The sequence below is a fragment of the Callionymus lyra genome, chromosome 19 (assembly GCF_982586985.1).
Source record: "Callionymus lyra chromosome 19, fCalLyr1.hap1.1, whole genome shotgun sequence".
In the NCBI taxonomy this organism is placed as follows: domain Eukaryota; kingdom Metazoa; phylum Chordata; class Actinopteri; order Syngnathiformes; family Callionymidae; genus Callionymus; species Callionymus lyra.
In genome coordinates this window covers 6,709,658-6,728,940 of record NC_141836.1, presented here as the reverse complement: position 1 = coordinate 6,728,940, position 19,283 = coordinate 6,709,658, and the positions used below count along the sequence as shown (strand labels likewise).

The following is a 19,283-nucleotide window of genomic DNA, read 5'->3' as shown; positions in this document are numbered from 1 at the left end:
CAGGATTATGGAAATAAATGATTGTGTGTGATTTTAAAAAATGTTTTACCTTAATAGAAGTAGAACATTTTGGGGTAAAATACTTTTGATTATGAAAGCATTTTACCAAAGATTATTTATTATTTTTAATGTATTGTTAAGCACTACATGTTTTTATTAATTGTCAGTAATTTAAAAAAAAAAAAAAAAATAGTGAATACAGAATAAGAAAGAAAATACAAGAATATAAATCCTAAAACTATTTGAAAAATCCAAAATAAAACAGCTGTTAGCATCAGATTTGGTTTTAAAGGTATGTTCCGAACAGAACGCCCACATTTTATTTCAAAATATCACCTTGATGAGTACCTCCCGCATTTAGAGTTCAAAGGTCACACTTGTGTCGTTTAATCACACACTAAACATGATTCATGACTTCAGATGGTTTGAAAAATACAATCTTTATTTCAACATATACAAGGTTTCATGTCAAGCAGTGACTGTAATTGTTATTATTATTTGCAGAATAATATCAGGGATAAACATCAGACATGTGGGTTAATATAAAATAATACTTTAGTCTTGTGTCATTTATTTACAGAGGTTGATGTGTAAACTTGTATATTTGACTAACAACAGTGTGCGTCTGTGGTAAAAGTGTCCGGCAGTTGTGTGTCATTCCGGGTTCAAAAAGAGTAAAAATGTAAAAATAAACTTTTGTGATCGTTCATGTGTTCAGCTCGACGTTGTTGTGTTTAAATGACCTTTGACCTCGCCTGTGTTTTGTCATCAAATTCTTCTGTGATGAGAATGGTACGTTCCTCAGATGTCTCTCTTCAGTTTCTCCAGGCTGAAGTCACTCTCGTGGTCCAGTTTGGAGAGAGTCTTCTTCACACGCAGGGCCGTGAGTCGAGCTGCTGGACTCTGGAACCAACACTCCTTCATGATCTTCACGATGGCCGACAGGATCTACACACACACACACACACACACACACACAGACAAGAGTGTTTTAGGAGGAGAAACCAGGTCACTCCTCCACTGGTGACTTACGGGGTGTGAGTGGAAGCGGTTGTGCAAACTGGGCCGCTGCTGGTCCACACAAACCACCTTCTTCATCTCCTCGAAATTGGGGTCTGACGGAACGAGGTCAAAGAAGGGAGGTCGGTACTCCTCCACAATGCCTGCCACAAACACAACAACGCACAACTGAGTGAGCGCCCGATTCATTCACAAGGATTACTGTAACACCAGTTTGACAAATCACACAGGAAGCTCTGTTGTGTGAGACAATAATCGAGTTTAACTTCTCATGCAAGTAAATTCTGTTCATGACCGTGTCGGTGATTGTTACTGTATGATGCCCCCTGCTGGCGGAAAAGAGAAGTGCAATTTGGCAGTTACTGATGTGATACATCTTCAAACGCGTCACTGACACTTTGAAAGTCACAGAAACAAACACAATCATTCAACTAGTAACACACAAGCTCTGTTGGTCTGTCCGAGTGTGCGTTTCTCTACATGAACATGTGTTTTAGTTTTTGTGCGTAAACGTGTGTGTGAATATGGGTTTGTCTAAATGTGTTTACATGTGTGTTCATATGTTTGTGTGAAATGTATGCGTGTGTGATTAATGTGTATGTTAATATGTGTTTTAATTGTGTTCTGAAATGTGTGTTAGTGACTGTATGTGTATGTGTATGTGTGTACATGTGTGTGAATATGTATGTCTGTTTTAAATTTGTGTTTATACTGTATATGTGTGAGTGTGTGTCTGTAGGTGTGCATCTGGCTGTGTGTGTTTATACTGTATGTGAAAGTGTGCATGTGTGTGTGTGTATATATGGAAAAGTGTGTATGTATAAATGTAAGTGTTTTTGTGTGTTTGTGTATAGGTGAAATGTGTGTGTACATATGATATGTGTGTGTATATATATATGCTAAAGTGTGTGCATAAATATGTGAAAGTGTGTGTACATATGATATGTGTGTGTATATATATGCTAAAGTGTGTGTGTATATATATATATGCTAAAGTGTGTGTATATGTGGTGTGTGTGTGTATATATATATATATATATATATATATGTGAAAGTGTGTGTATAAGTGAAATGTCTGTGTATATCTGGTGTGTGTGAGAAAGTGTGTGTATATGTGAAGTGTGTGTGAGAAAGTGTGTGTACAAGTGAAGTGTGTGTACTTGTCTGCCTCTGTACAAGTGAGTGCCGACACCAGATAAGACTGTTTATAATTACAGTCGCTCCAATCACGGGTCAGTCGGACCAAAACCCCACAATCACTGCAGCGACGAGAGACATGCGAACCGGACCGCCTCGTCCAGGACCTTATCAGAACCAGACTGATACCAGAACACGGTTTGTCTGAGCAGGAAGTCATCTTAGCGATTGTGGGATTGTCGTTACCGTTGACGTTGGTCCGGCGGGAAATTTCCCAGAACACCAGACCCAGAGCCCAGATGTCCGTCTGCTTGTAGGACTCGAAGACGTCCATGCGCAGCGTCTCGTCCAGAACCTCCGGAGCCATGTAACGCTTGGTCCCCACCCTCGGGTTGTTGCCCACGTCCAGGTAGTCCCCCGACTGAGAGTGCATCACGGCGAGACCTGCGAGGACGAGAGGGTCATCGGTCGGTTCTGGTGGGCCCCCGGCGGGGGGGGTCACTCACCCAGGTCCGCGATGCAGCACTGTCCGTTCCTCTTCACCAGGATGTTGCGGCTCTTCAGGTCCCGGTGGGCGATGGCCGGCTTCCCCTGCGAGCTGACGATCTCGGTGTGCAGGTGGACCAGACCGCAGGCCACCGACAGACTCATCCGGAGGCAGCTGTCCGGGTCCAGGGTGGTGAACTGCAGCACGTCGTAGAGCGAGCCCAGCGCGTGGAAGTGAGTGACCAGCCACAGCTGCGTGCTGGAGTTCTTGGACGTCATGTCCGAGGCGATGAAGCCTGGACGGCAACAACAACAACACACCTGAAGGTCAACATAGTCAGCGCCAACGGTGTGGATTTGCTGAAGTTCTCTGTATCCTCTCGTCCTCAGCCGGGGCCCTCGCATGATTTTGTTGTTCTTTTAGCTGGGGAGGACGTAAGAACTGCTGCCACCTAGAGGCCGGATGTTTAATTGCCACACTAACTAATTATGCTTGAATATTTGCATGTTAATAACCTTTTTTATTTATTTATAAACACACTTTATTTAAATATGAACATTATGTGGCCCTCATGAGGTCAAAGTTTACATAGAAACTAACTTTTTTTATTTTGTCTTTATTCTATTATTCATTACTAATCTCTAATCATGACTATAAGGTTTTAAGACTTTAAGAAATTTTATGCCCCTCAAAAATATTTGATTGAATATAAAAACATGTTATCTGCTTATAAGCGAGATTTAAATTATATTAAAAAGTTATATTATATGCAATAAAAAAACAATTTAAACAAACATGTTTAGTTTGAATTGATACTTTTTCCATCCCTTCTAGTGGCCTCGATGACTCCGTACCCAGGATGTTGTCGTGCCTCAGCTGGACCGTGTTGTAGATCTCGGTCTCTCTGATCCAGGACTGCTCGTCCCGGGAGGAGAAGATCTTGACCGCCACGCTCTCGCCCATCCAGGTGCCCCTCCACACCTCGCCGTACCTGCCTTTACCTGCCACACAGCATCACAGGTCAGAACAGGTTCAGGCGGGGGTCAACAGCGGGGGTTTGGGGGGAGGGGGGGTGGCCTACTGACCGACACACTCCACCAGAGAGATCTGTCTGGCCATGGTTCTCTGGACCAGGTATGGAAGTCCAGTCCCGCTCCCTGATGTGCAGAACTCATCGAAGATGTCCTGAATGAAGAGATTCGGATTTTAAACTTTAAACCTCTCAGGTCTCGGGGGAGGGGGGGGTCTGGTCTTACTCCGTAAGTGGGGTCCTCTCCGTGCAGGGCCTTGTGGGCGTTGAGCTCGTGGTCCTCGACGTCTCCCAGTCGACAGTGAGTGCGTCTGAAGCGCAGGAACATCAGCACGACACAAACGCTGGCCACCAGGACCAGCAGCATCAGAGACAAGGAGATCCACAGGCCCGGGTGAGACGCTTCAGGAGGGACGGTGGTCTCCACGCCGTCTGGACACACAGAAGATTCTTCATTGTCTATATTCATAGAACACGTCTCGAACCCCTCGGTGATGGGACGAGGGCTGACAGCACAGAAAAGCGTCGCTAAAATCGGCCACACGGGGGCGGCAGAGCAGCGTTACCACAGGCCCAGAGGACTATGATCCAGAAAGAAGAGTGAGAAGATGTACTGACTGATGTTGGGAGGAGGAGTGATGAAGGCGTTGCATTTGTCCTCCTTGCAGCAGGAGACGTGGAAGCGAGCGAAGGAGGTGAAGCACTGCTCCCTGTAGTGGTCCGAGGAGAAGCAGCCCCGCTCCTCGTGCCCCCCCACCCAGGTGTAGAAGCAGTAGTCGCCCCTGCAGGTGGAGTTCACACAGGTGCCTTTCTCGTTCTCACAGGTGCACAGCAGCGGCCCGTCGTCAGGAGCTGAACACAACCAGAGCATAAACCCATATCCACATGTGATCAATAATAATAATATATGTCAACATAAACTGTATCAATAATCATATATTTACACTGAATCAATAATAATATGTCAACATAAAGTAAATCAATAAACATAAATTTACACTGAATCAATAATAATAATATATGTCAATATAAACTGTATCAATAATCATATATTTACACTGAATCAATAATAATATATGTCAATATAAAGTAAATCAATAATCATATATTTACACTGAATCAATAATAATATACGTCAACATAAGGTAAATCAATAAACATATATTTACACTGAATCAATAATAATATATGTCAACATAAAGTAAATCAATAAACATATATTTACAGTGAATCAATAATAATAATATGTCAATATAAACTGTATCAATAATCATATATTTACACTGAATCGATAATAATATATGTCAACATAAAGTGAATCAATAAACATATATTTACACTGAATCAATAATAATATATGTCAACATAAAGTGAATCAATAAACATATATTTACAGTGAAACAATAATAATATATGTCAACATAAAGTGAATCAATAAACATTTATTTACAGTGAAACAATAATAATATATGTCAACATAAAGTGAATCAATAAACATATATTTACACTGAATCAATAATAATATATGTCAACATAAAGTGAATCAATAAACATATATTTACAGTGAAACAATAATAATATATGTCAACATAAAGTGAATCAATAAACATATATTTACAGTGAAACAATAATAATATATGTCAACATAAAGTGAATCAATAAACATATATTTACACTGAATCAATAATAATATATGTCAACATAAAGTGAATCAATAAACATATATTTACACTGAAACAATAATAATATATGTCAACATGAAGTAAATCAATAAACATATATTTACAAAAGTTCAATAATACATTTATTTACGTATAATCTATATCATATATGTAGAAATAATATCGATTGAATATCATATCAATAAACTAGAAACTAGTAACTAGATATTTAGATAATAATGTTCTTATCTCTATCTATTGATAATAACAATGATAATAATTATTCAGATATAAATGAACGATATATACACATAATCAATAATCATATATGTAAACATAAACTACACCAATAATCATATAGATAATATTAGTCTATTGATTATAATAATAACTAATAATAATATATGTAAACATAAACTATAAAAATGAACATAAAAAACCACACGTAAACAATTGTGATATATATATACACAAATAATACTAACAAATTTTAACAATATACATCTAAACAATAACAACATCAAGTCAATAATAATAACAATAATATATTAACACTAAAACTACGAGGCCAATCACATTTTAACACATAAATAATGGACAAAAGAAAGAAGAAATTCAAAACATCTCAATCATTGGCCTCCACATGAGAAGCAGATCACGAGCCGGTGTTTAGAATTACCTGCTCCACACGCCGGGATCCAGGAGAACAGGGCGACGAGCGTCAGCGTCAGCAGAGCAGAGTCTCCCATCTCTGTGGACACCAGACACGCTCAGACTCCCGCGTCTCATTTCACGTTCAACGTTTACTGAGAGAGAACTGCGTCGTCAGGTAATTGAGGTGTAATTACACTCGTGGAGGGGGAACAAGGGGGGTCGGGGGGGAGTGTTTGTGCGAGGAAGCGGGTGAGGTCAGCAGAGGGTCCAGCCAGTCTGCCGGCCCCCCCGCTCATTACCACAGCTGGGAATAGTGTAGGAAGAGGCCGGAGCGGCTCCTCCAGTCTGAGCCTCCCCTCGCGGGCTCCCAGAGTAAATATTGATGGCTGAGCTTCCTGCCATTGAGCGGCTCCGCCCGGGGCCTCCGCCCGGGGCCTCCGCCAGACTCCGCTCATTGTTCAGCGCCGCCCGCAGGAAGCTAGTTCAAGTTAAAGTTAGCAAAGCACTCGACCATCGGTTGGGTCACTTCAAGCCCCGGCCTAGCAGGTTACAAACAACTTCCTGCTGAAGATTAAAGAGCAAAGAGAAGAACTTTGACTAGCTCTGACTCCGTTTGAGTGACAGCTGACAAAATCCCGCCTCCAACGAAACATGGAGCTTCCTGCAGAGACTATGTTTGACCAGGACTTCCTGCGCCAGTGTGTCAGATCTGGCAACAAAAACAACAACTCCAGATGTTCTACTTTGGTCTCCAACGTTTTTAGGTTTGTTATCGCCCTCTGCCATCGCAGGCCGACTTCAGACTCCACTCACTTCCTGTCCGACGCTACGCCCGCCAGAGCCGAGGGGAAGCCATTGTCATCTCTTCCTCTCATCTACAGAGCTATCAGGCGATCTCTCATTCCATCTGCATGACTGTGGAGGACGGGGTGGGGGGGTGAGAGAGGGGGGGGAGTCTAGGGAGCTTCTTGGTTTTGTCTGCCGCTTTTATTTTGAAGGAGGACACAGTCATGGACACCGAGTCCGAAACACAAGACACATCTGATCCTCTGTCACAACAGGCCACCATGTCCCTGTACATGTGTTTATCATCAGGGCTGTAACTGTTGTAGTACTTGTTTCTAGTACCAGTTGTTCTACTACTTGTTGTAATTGTTTATTGTATGAATTGTTAGTAGAAGTGGTAATAGTTGCTGTGTATTGGTTGTAGTCATTTCTGTTAGAATAATTGTTGTTGTCTGGGTTTTTTTTAGTAGAAGTTATTTTAGTTGTGGTTGTTGTTGTTGTAGGAGTTGTTGAAGTTTAGTTGTTATAGCAGTTGTTCAGGAATACGTTGTTGTTAATGTTGTAGTAGTAGAAGTTGTTGCTGTAATTGTTTTAGTAGGAGTCGTAGTTGATGTCTTAGTTGTTGTTGTTGTAGCAAGTGTAGTTATTGTTGCTGTAGTAGTTGCAGTACTTGTTGCTGTAGTAGTTGATGTCTTAGTTGTTGTTGTAGTAATTGTAGTTATTGTTGCTTTAGTAGTTGCAGTACTTGTTGCTGTTGTAGTTGATGTCTTAGTTGTTGTTGTTGTAGCAATTGTAGTTATTGTTGCTGTAGCAGTTGCAGTACTTGTTGCTGTTGTAGTTGATGTCTCTGTTGTTGTAGTAATTGTAGTTATTGTTGCTTTAGTAGTTGCAGTAGTTGTTGTTGCTGTAGTAGTTGATGTCTCTGTTGTTGTAGTAATTGTAGTTATTGTTGCTGAAGTAGTTGCAGTAGTAGTTGATGTCTCTGTTGTTGTTCTTGTAGTAATTTTAGTTATTGTTGGTGTAGTAGTTGCAGTACTCGTTGTTGCTGAAGTAGTTGACGTCTTAGTTGTTGTTGTTGTTGTAGTAATTGTAGTTATTGTTGCTGAAGTAGTTGCAGTAGTTGTTGATGTAGTAGTTGATGTCTCTGTTGTTGTTCTTTTAGTAATTTTAGTTATTGTTGGTGTAGTAGTTGCAGTACTCGTTGTTGCTGAAGTAGTTGACGTCTTAGTTGTTGTTGTTGTTGTTGTAGTAATTGTAGTTATTGTTGATGTATTAGTTGCAGTACTTGTTGTTGCTGTAGTAGTTGATGTCTTAGTTGTTCTTGTTGTAGTAATTCTTTCTGTAGTAGTTTATGTCTTAGTTGTTGTTGTAGTAGTTGTCGTAGTTACTGTTGTTGTGTTGGTTGATGCCTTGGTAGTTGTTGTAGTAATAGTTGATGTAGTTGCTGTACTAGCTGTACTACTTAGTTGTTGTTGTAGTACTAGTAAGTGTTGCTGTAGTAGTTAATCTCTTTTATTTTTATTTTTTTCCTTGCACTTTATTTTTTTAAACTGCGCTGTTGTAAAAGTGTGTTTCCCCTCTGGGGATGAATAAAGCTTTTCTATTTCTATTTCTATTTCTAATGTCTTAGATGTTGTTGTAGTAGTTATTGTTCCTGTATTAGTTAATGTCTTAGTGTCTGTTGTATTTGTGTTGTTGTTGTGTTGTTGTTGTTGTGCGATGAAAAACCTGCTAAATAATGACGTCATCATTTCACAAAGTTGTTTCCAACTATAAAGATCAAAACAACTGTATCTTGACATGAAAACAAGTCATTTCCGTCTCAACATCATTGTTTCTATTAGTAATGTTTGTGTTGCAGCTTGTTGTCGCCGTCAAAGCGGTTGTTTACAACATTTCATCTGTTGCGTTAACTTAGATCCAAGTTCACACGATGTTTCACAGCGTCAACCTCATGAACGTACGTGGACCGTGGCAACGTTTCCAGACGCACACACGCTTGAGTTGTTGTGTGACCAGTTTGAATGTGTGAAGAAAGATCCGGGCCACTGATCTCACCCCAGACAAACCAGGCCTTGCGTGTAAACGGCTTAATTATCGGCTGCATGCTAACACACGTACACCGTCTGGTGAGACAGCCTCGCCTGCCGCTTCATTCCTGCTGTCCGGTCCGATTCCTCTCAGGTACGACGGCTGCGAGTCATGTGACGCTCGCAGGTTCAGGGTGAGAGAGGTGCAAGTATGAGGCGCGTGAAGAGTGGATGCGGGAAAAGAATGTTCTGAATCGTGACAATATCATCAAACAAGTTGGACCTAAATTCTTACATGGATAAGTGATCGGACGGACCTTTAGATGAAAAAAGTACAATTAAATAATATCACTTTAATGTATTTTGTGTCATTTATCTTTTATTTTGTTTGTGTATATATATATATAACTGACTTTTCCATATATGTTAATAAAAACAATCATTTAGAGTTCATTTTCCATGCATTTTCACTAGTTTACAGGTTTATTTTTTTGTGTAAATTTCACTGAAACGAGCATCTTGATTTTGACAAGAGTTACTTCAGAGAAAACATAACCGTTTTTTCAAAATAAAACAACTTCCTGACAGTGTATATATACATATATATTAATACATATAAAATGATTATTAATTATTATTATCCTTTTGTTTGGTTATTTGCTCCTTGTTTGTAGTTTTTCCATGCATTTTCACTAGTTTACAGGTTTATTTGTTTGAGTAAATTTGACTGAAACGAGCATCTTGATTTTTTTTTATATATATACACTGTCTGGAAGTTTTTTTATTTTGAAAAAAGGGTTATGTTTTATATATATATATATATATATATATATATATAACATAACCATATATATATATATACATATAAAAGTATTATTTTAGTATTTTATTTAGTAAACTTTACTGAACCGAGCATCTTGATTTTGTCAAGAGTTACTTCAGAGAAAATATAAGCTTCTTTTTTTTCAAAATAAAACAACTTCCAGACAGTATATAAATATATATATATATATATTTACACACAAAAGCAACACAATACATGTGTAAATATACAGGTGACTGCAGGTGTGCGTGTCTGCTGCTGACCTGATGACACACACGCGCACACACACACACACAGATGTTCAAACGGGAGCTCAGGTGAGTTCCCAATCAATCAATAAAGTTGTACCTTCCATCGTGAGGAAGTAAAAGTGAAGATAAAAAACACAAAAAAACAAAAGTACCTGATTCTGTGTCTACACGCAGAGACGTGAGCCGCGCGTGACGTCCATGTTCTTCTCGCCTGAAGTAGTCAAGATCGCGCTGCTGGTGTCCAGGAGTTCCACGGAAGACGAGTCTCCTTCCACTGCAGATGTTTCACATCCTGTGAACAAACCCCGTCGACTCATCCGAAAGTTGAACAGAAATTGTGAAAGTTTGCGTCGCGGGATGATCCAGATGCGGAGGTTTTTTTTTATTTTTTTTTATCTCATCTCCGCGTCAAATCTCCGCTGATCAACCGACATGTTCGCTTCAGACGCTTCCGCGGCGAGGACTAGACCCACTGGTATCCGCGGAGGGCAGACTTTTTGTTGTTCATGTCCTCGATCCAGAGGCGAGATAGCAGGTCTGGAACAGTGTAGAGTTTCGTCCCACCCTTTATTGTCCCGGCCCGACACGGCAGGAATGTGTTCTCATGGCGGGTTTTCCTGTCCAAGGGCTTCATTTCCCCCTCAGAGAGTCGAGCCTGGCAGTGATTAGGCCTCGCGTGTTATTGAGCAACAGTGACTCGAAAAACTGCGTAGATCTCCCTGCACGTTCCCGCGCCAGGGTGGAGCAGCAACATGTTATAAGAGGTGATTTCAGACCGTGATGTTGACTCTGCTCCGAATCTCTGACGGGTGACATGGCAGGTTTCGAACACCTGAGGCCGCAACTTGAACTTCAGGGTTGGGTTGGATGACCCGGAAGTGTTTGAAGACCACGTGGTTGTCGAAAGTCGAGCAGGTGTCATGGCGTCAACACAGCGAGGGAAACGTTTTATTACAACTTTATCAGTCACAGTTGGTAAGAAAATGTTTGTTCGTTGAACAAAAGAACGTGTTTACATTAGAAAAACGAACGATACTCAAATGACAATGATTATACATAGTTTATTCTTAAATTGAAGAAGTAAACTTACAGTTTGCTTTTGACAGACATTTGCAAGAAGAAGTATGTTTAAGTGCTTTATTATACTTATTGCATACTATATTGAAAGTGCATCTTAAATAACTATATTCAAGTGTACTATGAGTATACTCCTCTTATACTAAAATAATAGTAGTATAATTGAAGTTTACTTTTGACATCACTGCAAAAATAAGTATATTCTAGTGTAGTATGATTATACTTATTGTATACTATAGATGAAGTAGTCACTTGGAAGTACGTTTTGAAATAACGAGTATATTCAAGTGTCCTATGATTATACTTATTTATACTAACATTGAAGTAGTATACTTTTGATATCCCTTTGCAACAAGAAGTATGTTCGAGTGTACTATGAGTATACTCCTTTTATACTAAAATTAAAGTAGTATAATTGAAGTTTACTTTTAACATCACTTTGCAAAAATAAGTATATTCAAGTGTACTATGATTATACTTAGTTATACTAACATTGAAGTAGTTTACTTTTGATATCTGTTTGCGACAAGAAGTATGTTCGAGTGTACTATGAGTATACTTATTTTATACTAAAATTGAAGTCGTATACTTGAATTGAATGTTTGCAAATAAGTATATACAAGTGTACACTGATTGTACGAGCATAGAAGTAGTATACTTAAAGTTTACTTTTAACATCTCTTTGCAAAAAGAAGCACGTTTTAGTGTACTATGAGTATACTTGTTTTATACTATAATTGAAGTAGTATAATTGAAGTGTACTTTTGCAAAAATAAGTATATTCAAGTGTACGATGAGTATACTAAAATTTAAGTAGTCTACCTTAAGTTTACTTTTGACATCTCTTTACTAAAAGAAGTATATTCAAGTGTACAATGAGTAAACCAAAATGTAAGTAGTATACTTGAAGTTTACTTTCAAAATACTTTAGTTCAAAATGGTACACTCAAGTATACCTAATGGAATCTGAGTCAAGTACAGTGTACTCCTTTTTTTTTTCTGTCTGCGCAACTGCACCATTGTGGTGATTCAGAAGAAAACCTTGCAAAGGATTATGGGAGTGGGTGATGGAAAACAGACTTTTGGTGTTATTGTTAGATACACACATTTGCTTTGAGGTATTATAAACCTAATTTTTGCCCAGAAAAATGTTGCCTTGTTCACAGCCAGCTATCTATTGTGTCTGGTTAAATAAAATGATTGCAGATCGACTTATAAATAAAGAAACTTTATTATTTCTGAGAATATTTAACCTGACGTTGAAGGCTGGGGCAGCTCAGATAAGACTTTAATGATAAAGCGTCCAGTCACTCTGACGGAGGAACGTCCCTCGCTGTGTTGAGAGGCTGAAACACATCATTATGGTTTGATAACAGCTGCCGGCACATGTTTGTGTGACGTCCAGAGACGGTACATGTCGAAGAAGAAGCTTCACAGCTGGATCGACTTACTCCAGTCGGACGTTCTCTGCCTCTTATCTAAGGCCAGAACGTTTCTCTCAATATTTGGTGGATGATGGTCAGGTTTTTACTGACGCGCAGCAGCAGTTCTCTGCTGGGAACTCGCTGACAAAATGACCTGAAGTTCCTCAAGTGAACAGGAAGTGAGACGTCCAAAATAACTTGAGTCATCAGTCGTCCACTCGAAGACAAAGCTCTTGCATAATGACCAGTGTTTATTGGATTAAGAGGTTTTAGTCCAGATTGTGCTTCCTGGTTGCTCAGGGGAGAATATTTATAGCCCTTAAGACGCTCACGGCTTGAAGTTCATCAATCAAAGCGAGACTCTCTCAGGTGCTGAGAGAGTAATTTCCATTGTGTTGGCCTGTTGATCACGACAGCACAGTGTTCACGAGCCGCTCAGAGAGTCTCTCGTGTCTGAGATTAGATCAGGGTCGTCTGGTTCAGATGTTATTGTGGAGCACTTTTGTTACGACAAGAACCAGTTTTTCATCTGTTCAAGAAAAACTACACAGTGTTTGTGACAACTTTAACCATCCATCCATCCAGCCACCCCTCACTCTGTCCCTCCTTTCATCCATCTGTCCATCCATCCATCCCTCAATCCATCTTTTCATTCATATGTCCATACAGTCTTTATTCAACTATCATCCATCCATCCTTTCATCTATCCACAAATCACTCCATATATCACTCCATCCATCCATCATCCAATCATCCATCCATTCATCCATCCAACCGTCTCTCAAACCCTCCATATATCATCCATCCATTCATTTAACCAACCCATCACTCTATATATCATCCATTCATTCAGTTCCTTACGTCAGTCCATCATTATTTCAACCACCATTCGTCCCGCCGTTGATCCATCCATTAATCTATCATCTAACCTTCCATTCGTCCAGCCTTTTTCCCTTTAATCCAATATTCCATCCTTTCTCCATCATTCATCCATCCATCCATCATCCTGACATCATTCATCCATCCATGATTCAACCATCATCATCATCATTTATCGTTTAATCTATCCATTATTTAACCATTCCGAATCCATCCACCCATCACTCCACCTTCAATGCATCCATCCATCCATTCACCCATCACCCAACATCATTCATCCATCCCTCATCCATAACTCCATCCTCCCTTCAATGCATATTTCGGCAATCTATCATCATTTATTATTCCATTCATCATGCATCCATCAATTCTTCACCCATCTTTCAACCTATTTACTTGTTGATCTTATGCTCCATCTTCCTCTCACTCGTGAACAAGACCTCAAGATACTTGAACTGGAAGAATCTCTCTCCCAACCTTAACATTTCTTCCTATTCCCTCTTAGCAACTTGGTCTCAGATTTAGAGGAGCTGACACTCATCCTGGCTGCTTCACATTTTTCTGTGGTCATCAGTGCTGACATGACATTATAATGATCAGCATGTATGTCAGTAATAGGTGGATGTTTAAAAAGCTGGGCCTCCCTCAAGATTACTCCTATGACGGTCTCTGGAGATCATCTTGTATTTTTCTGTGCAGGAGCAGGGCTCTACTCCAGGTCTCTGGAGATGCCTGAGGTCACACGGACGCACCGGTTATCAGAAGATCTCCACGAAGACGCTCCGTCACCTGCCCTGATGCCAGGTGAGCAGCAACCGTCGATGTTCTCCTGCAGACGCATCTATTTCAATGCTGCCTTTGAGAGTGTTTGGACCGCTTGTTCTCCCTGTCCAACTCTTTTTCTTTCTTCTTCTTCTCTTTGGCCTCCTTGTACTTCCACACCGGGGGCTCGAGGTAGCCCTTGTCCCGCTTCTTCTTCTTCTCTTTCTTGGGAGTGGGTTCGACAGTTTTAGTCACTTCTATTTGTGGGATGCACCCGGCGGGGAAGATGCTGTTCCTGTGCACCATGCTCAGAGGAATGAAGCGCGGCATCCCACCCGACGACGTCCCGTCGTGGTGGTTCTCCTGGCAGCAGGAGGTGAGCGTCACGGAGGTGGCTGAGATCGATGTCCGAGGGACGGAGGTGACGGTGCTGTCGGTGTGAGAAACCGAACATTCCTCCAGCTCCTCCCTGCTGTGTTTGCTCAGGAGTTCAGGAACGGCGAGGCGTCTCTTGCCGATTTCTGGGGGGCTGCTGGGAAGTAGGGGTCGACAGGCGGTGGCGATCAGCGGGCTGTGGACGCTCGTAGTCATCCTCACCATTTGGTCCATGACTCCGTTTTTCTCCGGGTCTTGAGGGAACCTGAGGGTGAGGCTGTCCCTCAGACGCTGCCGCAGCCTCTGACCGGTGGTTCTGGGAGCAGCCGCTGTGACCACCAGGTGTTCCAGATCAGGCCACTCCGGAGCAAACGAGTCACAGAACTGCTCCGCCTTCGGGGAAGACTCCAGCCGGCAGATCCTGTCGAGGGTCTCGAATCTTCCCGTGTGGATGACCCAGTCTTTCAGGCCTCTGCCCTGGAACAGGTCTACTGCGCTCATGTCTGCACCTGGAGAACGGGAGGGAGAGACATGACGTCAGAGAAATGTCTCCACCCTGTGGTTGAACCTGTGAACTACAAGCAACGCTCACCGTGCATGAGCAGAGAAGCAACACAGTCCTCTCGACCCTGCAGTCCAGCCTTGATCAAAGCCGTGAAGCCTCTCGGGTCTCGGACCTCAGTGTCCACCCCAGAGTAGTAGTTCAGAGTGTAGTTAAGAATGGTGACGAACCCTGAGGACAACAATATTATTATTGTTCCTTTATGGTTATAATTGGATTCAGATTCAAGATCCTGGCGATAACTGAGGACGAGAGGATACAGTTGACTCCAGCAACTTTTAAAGCTGATGTTTGGACATATTTTGGTTTCAAAACAAATTAAAGTAGTTACGACTTCGTCAAGAGTCATGTGGTCTGTAAATTCTACAACACCAGAGTCAAGTACTCAACAATACTACAACTATATCCTTGTTACTACAGTATATATGCGTGGTATTGCACATCCTTGCTGGTGTGTCGTCACACACCTGCTTGAGCTGCGATCATCAGCGCCGTGTTTCCGTCCTTGTCCTGGTGGTTGATGTCCAAGTGGGGACACGTGTGGAGTCCAGTCACGATGTCCACGAAACCTTTGCTGACCGCCAGCATGAGTCCGTTCTGCACAGAACACATTTGGTAGTTTGGGACCTGATGGCGGAGGAGCAGGTGGATCAATGAACATCTAGTCTGGGTGGACTTGTTCTGCTCACTCTGCCGTTGATGTCCAGCTCCATCACCTCCTCTCGGCTCACTCCTCGCTGCAGCATGCTGGCGAGGGCGTCCGGGTCGTTCCTGGCACAGGCCTCGTACAGAGTCTTGGGAGGTTCTGTGTAGGATTCTTTGCTCTCATAGTCAGGAAGCACCGAGTCTTCAGACAGAAGACTCCCCGAGTCTGAATCGTTAGTCAGGAGCATCTCTGAGTCTTCGTCCGGCCAGCTGCCCAGGTGAGGGTCCTCGCTTGAGGAGGCCATGAGACCGGAACACACTTGTGGCTCTGGTGACGCACAGACATGCATTAAACACACTCACAAAAACACACATGCATTAAACACTCGCACAAACACGCACACTCGTGCATTAAAGACACACTCACTAACACATACCCACATGCATACAGACTCTCAAATGCATGCATACATACACACACTCGCATGCATACACACACATGCATACGCACACAAATGCACAAATACACACAAACATGCGTACAGATGCATACAAACACACATATGCACACACACACATCACACACATACATGAGAAAGACACACACAAGACAGACATATGCAAACGCACAACAAAAACACCGAAAAGAAATCATGTTTAAACTGTTGGATGTAAAAAATGTTGCATTAACAACACAAAAAAATGTCTATCTTAAGTGAAGACAATCTGCTGAGTCGACCTAACAAGTTAATACGGTCTATTGTTTGTGGAAGCATATTTGACACGAAGTTGATATATTTGACTTGATGTTTATGGCGGGAAAATCGGTTCCTTTAATTTCTTTCTGTCAGCATCTACGATTGATGGTAGTTTCTTCTCACAGGCAAGAGAAGTTTGTGTTTGTTTTTTTTAATCAGTATATCCTCTGTTATTCAGCATCATGCTGACATTTGAACTTTGCTAGTGGACAAAACTATCAACACAAACGCCAATGCTAGTGATGCTACGCTAACAACAACAAGGACTGCTGTGACTGACACACAAACATTTAACTGTTTTTCTTCATACAGAGTAAAACAACAGAGTAAATCACTGGATGACTGAAGAGTGAATGAATTTAATCTATTCTTCTGCTGATGTTACCTGAACTTCCTACTCGGCTTGAATCCAGCGATGTTGTCTTCTCAGCTTCTGCCTTCGACTGCCTTGACTTGTACTGGTTTAGTTGGCAGCAGCTAGTTAACCCTCCCTCTGTTTGACCAGCCAACAATCATCACGTCCCAACTTAGACTCTGTTGTCCTAACACCGGCGACTCCAACTCTCATCCAGATTATGGAAGATTTAGAGATTAGCAGGAGGAAGCAGACGACAACTGAATTTCCTGCTCTGATGGTGTGCGGGTTTGTCTTTGCTCTGGTCTATCTTGTCATGTCTGCTTCACCATCTTCACTTCGCTTTATCTTCCTCTCCCACATCCTCTGTCTTCTTCACTGTTTATTCTACTCAAGCACATCACCTTCATCTTCACATTTCTCACCTTGTATTTTTCTTCCTCTTATTCACCTTCTTCAGGTCCCTGATCTTCTCTATCTTCACATTCTTCACCTCCATCAACCTCACTTCCATCACATTCTTCACCTCCATCATCATCTTCACCTCCATCTTCTTCATCACCGTTATCATCTTCTTCACCTCCATCTTCTTCGTCACATTCTTTACCTCCACATTCTGCACCTCCGTCATCATCTTCCTCTCAACTTCTTCATCACATTCTTCACCTCCATCATCATCTTTACCTCCGCTGTCATCATCACCTTTATCATCTTCTTCACCTCCATCTTCTTCGTCACATTCTTTACCTCCACATTCTTCACCTCCGTCATCATCTTCCTCTCAACGCCTTCATCACATTCTTCACCTCTATCATCATCTTTACCTCCACTGTCATGGTCATCTTCTTCACTCCATTATCTTCTTCACATTCTTTATCTCCACATTCTTCACCTCCATTATAATCTTCCCCTCAACTTCTTCATCACATTCTTCACCACCATCATCATCTTTACCTCCACTGTCATGATCATCTTCTTCACCTACATTATCTTCTTCACATTCTTTACCTCCACATTCTTCACCTCCATTATAATCTTCCCCTCAACTTCTTCATCACATTCTTCACCTCCATCATCATCTTTACCTCCACTGTCATATTCACCTCCATCATCCTGACCTCCATCTTCTTCACATTCTTCACCTCCATCATCTTCTTCACATACGTCAGCTCCATCCTCATCTGAGCCTCCATTGTCTTCTTTACATTCTTCATCTTTACCTTCCTCACCTCCATCCTGCATATCACCTTATTCACCTGCATTGCCTTCTTCTTATTCTTCATCCGGATGAAAGTTGTTGAGTTACACTGACATGTACAGAGCCCTGACAGCGCTGTTGTTGCTGCTGCTGTCAAACAAAGGAAGATAATAAAGTTGTTCAGGTGTGTCTGCAGGTCACGAAGTTCAATATGTAGTGAATAAATACAACCACTAGAGAGCAGCAGAGTTCACTGAAAAATAAATGTGTTACCCCTGCTCGTTAAATGTCAAGATAAAGGAAAATAAATTAGGATCAAAATACTATTTAATATCGGCAAACAATAAAAAATATTTTGGGATATAGTAAGTGCATTTAAACAAATAAAAGTCAATAAAAGCACAAACGTTTTTGTGTACTTTCGTGTATAAATATATGTTGTAATGAAAGGGTTTTGAACTTGATCTTCATCATTTCGAATGACCTGAGTGTGAAATGACGTCATTCAAGTCACCGGCTGACCTGGACTACACCAGCCTGACCATTAGTGACGGCAGAGCAGCGACTGACTGTGAGAACAGCAGGAGGATGAATGGAAGGAAGTGGAGAGGAAACTGAGCTAAACCCAGTCAAGCAGGACAAAGACGCACTTTTGGTTGGTGCTCGCTGGGTGTGAGGGTGTGTGTGCCCCGAACGAAGGTCGCATGAGCAAGAACTGACTCACTTGTTCGTCAGAACCGTGACACAAAATTCAGAACGTAGACCATCATGCTCGAGAGTCTGGGCGCTTCATGACCATAACAGGGAACGTGAGAAGCAGCGACGGGTTGGAGGGAAAGACAAAAATGGAAAACCCAACGAAAAAAACAAGGATAACAAAAACTGAAGGTTCACGAGTCCCGGAGATGAAGCACGTCTTCCTCCGGTGTTTGTGCACTTGTGCATGTTAGCTTTTTGTTATTTGATGAATAGACCTTTGGTAAAGTTTATTTTCACATTTTTCCTCATCAGAGTTTTGAATCTGTTCCTCATGAACACACACTCGTACACATGCATACACACCTGCACTTGCAAGGAACCACTTGTGCACTGATCCTGCTCAGACTCAGAAACACTTGGTAACTCAAGCCGCTGCTCTGCTCATGAGCACCGCGGCAGCCACAAGAGTCGTGTGTCCAGGCCTTATTTGGGGCTTGAGTTTTGATCCGGGGGTTGAAAACCCGGCACGTGTGAGAGACCGACTGGATCCGAGACTCTCGGGGGGGGAAAAAGATTCAGAAGTTTTCATCTGGTGAGTTTGAGGAGGAAATCGCGAGGATGTGAGACTGAAGATTGATGACCAGGAGAGGCGGTGGGCCGGACCAGTTCT

The 19,283-nt window shown here is 41.7% G+C and overlaps 2 protein-coding genes across 2 annotated transcripts; both read right to left on the bottom strand.

Annotated features, from left to right (window-relative positions):
- Nucleotides 1-421: 421 nt before the first annotated feature.
- On the bottom strand, nucleotides 422-10,426 carry acvrl1 (activin A receptor like type 1). Its single transcript, XM_087780997.1, has 10 exons — nucleotides 10,032-10,426; nucleotides 6,015-6,086; nucleotides 4,293-4,526; nucleotides 3,901-4,106; nucleotides 3,730-3,829; nucleotides 3,499-3,645; nucleotides 2,664-2,939; nucleotides 2,404-2,601; nucleotides 1,033-1,163; nucleotides 422-948 (listed from the first exon to the last, which is right to left on the bottom strand). Exons 2-10 carry the CDS (start codon nucleotides 6,082-6,084, stop codon nucleotides 802-804), a joined length of 1,509 nt encoding a protein of 502 aa, XP_087637123.1. The 5' UTR covers nucleotides 6,085-6,086; nucleotides 10,032-10,426; the 3' UTR covers nucleotides 422-801.
- A 3,679-nt stretch (nucleotides 10,427-14,105) lies between these two features.
- Nucleotides 14,106-15,908, bottom strand: ankrd33aa (ankyrin repeat domain 33Aa). The gene is made up of 4 exons (XM_087781434.1): nucleotides 15,648-15,908; nucleotides 15,426-15,555; nucleotides 14,989-15,129; nucleotides 14,106-14,905 (listed from the first exon to the last, which is right to left on the bottom strand). The coding sequence occupies exons 1-4, from the start codon at nucleotides 15,906-15,908 to the stop codon at nucleotides 14,106-14,108; spliced, it is 1,332 nt and encodes a 443-aa protein (XP_087637560.1).
- Nucleotides 15,909-19,283: the final 3,375 nt, after the last annotated feature.

What these genes read in the sequence shown, in the direction of transcription:
- acvrl1 (XM_087780997.1), bottom strand. Translation starts at nt 6,084, where the DNA reads ATGGGAGACTCTGCTCTGCTGACGCTGACGCTCGTCGCCCTGTTCTCC. An exon ending in GATCCCGGCGTGTGGAGCAG is followed by an intron (nt 4,527 to 6,014) that starts GTAATTCTAAAC and finishes GGTTGTGTTCAG; the next exon opens with CTCCTGACGACGGGCCGCTG. An exon ending in ACCGCTTCCACTCACACCCC is followed by an intron (nt 949 to 1,032) that starts GTAAGTCACCAG and finishes GTGTGTGTGTAG; the next exon opens with ATCCTGTCGGCCATCGTGAA.
- ankrd33aa (XM_087781434.1), bottom strand. Translation starts at nt 15,908, where the DNA reads ATGGCCTCCTCAAGCGAGGACCCTCACCTGGGCAGCTGGCCGGACGAA. An exon ending in AGCTGGACATCAACGGCAGA is followed by an intron (nt 15,556 to 15,647) that starts GTGAGCAGAACA and finishes TGTTCTGTGCAG; the next exon opens with AACGGACTCATGCTGGCGGT. An exon ending in TGCTTCTCTGCTCATGCACG is followed by an intron (nt 14,906 to 14,988) that starts GTGAGCGTTGCT and finishes CCCGTTCTCCAG; the next exon opens with GTGCAGACATGAGCGCAGTA.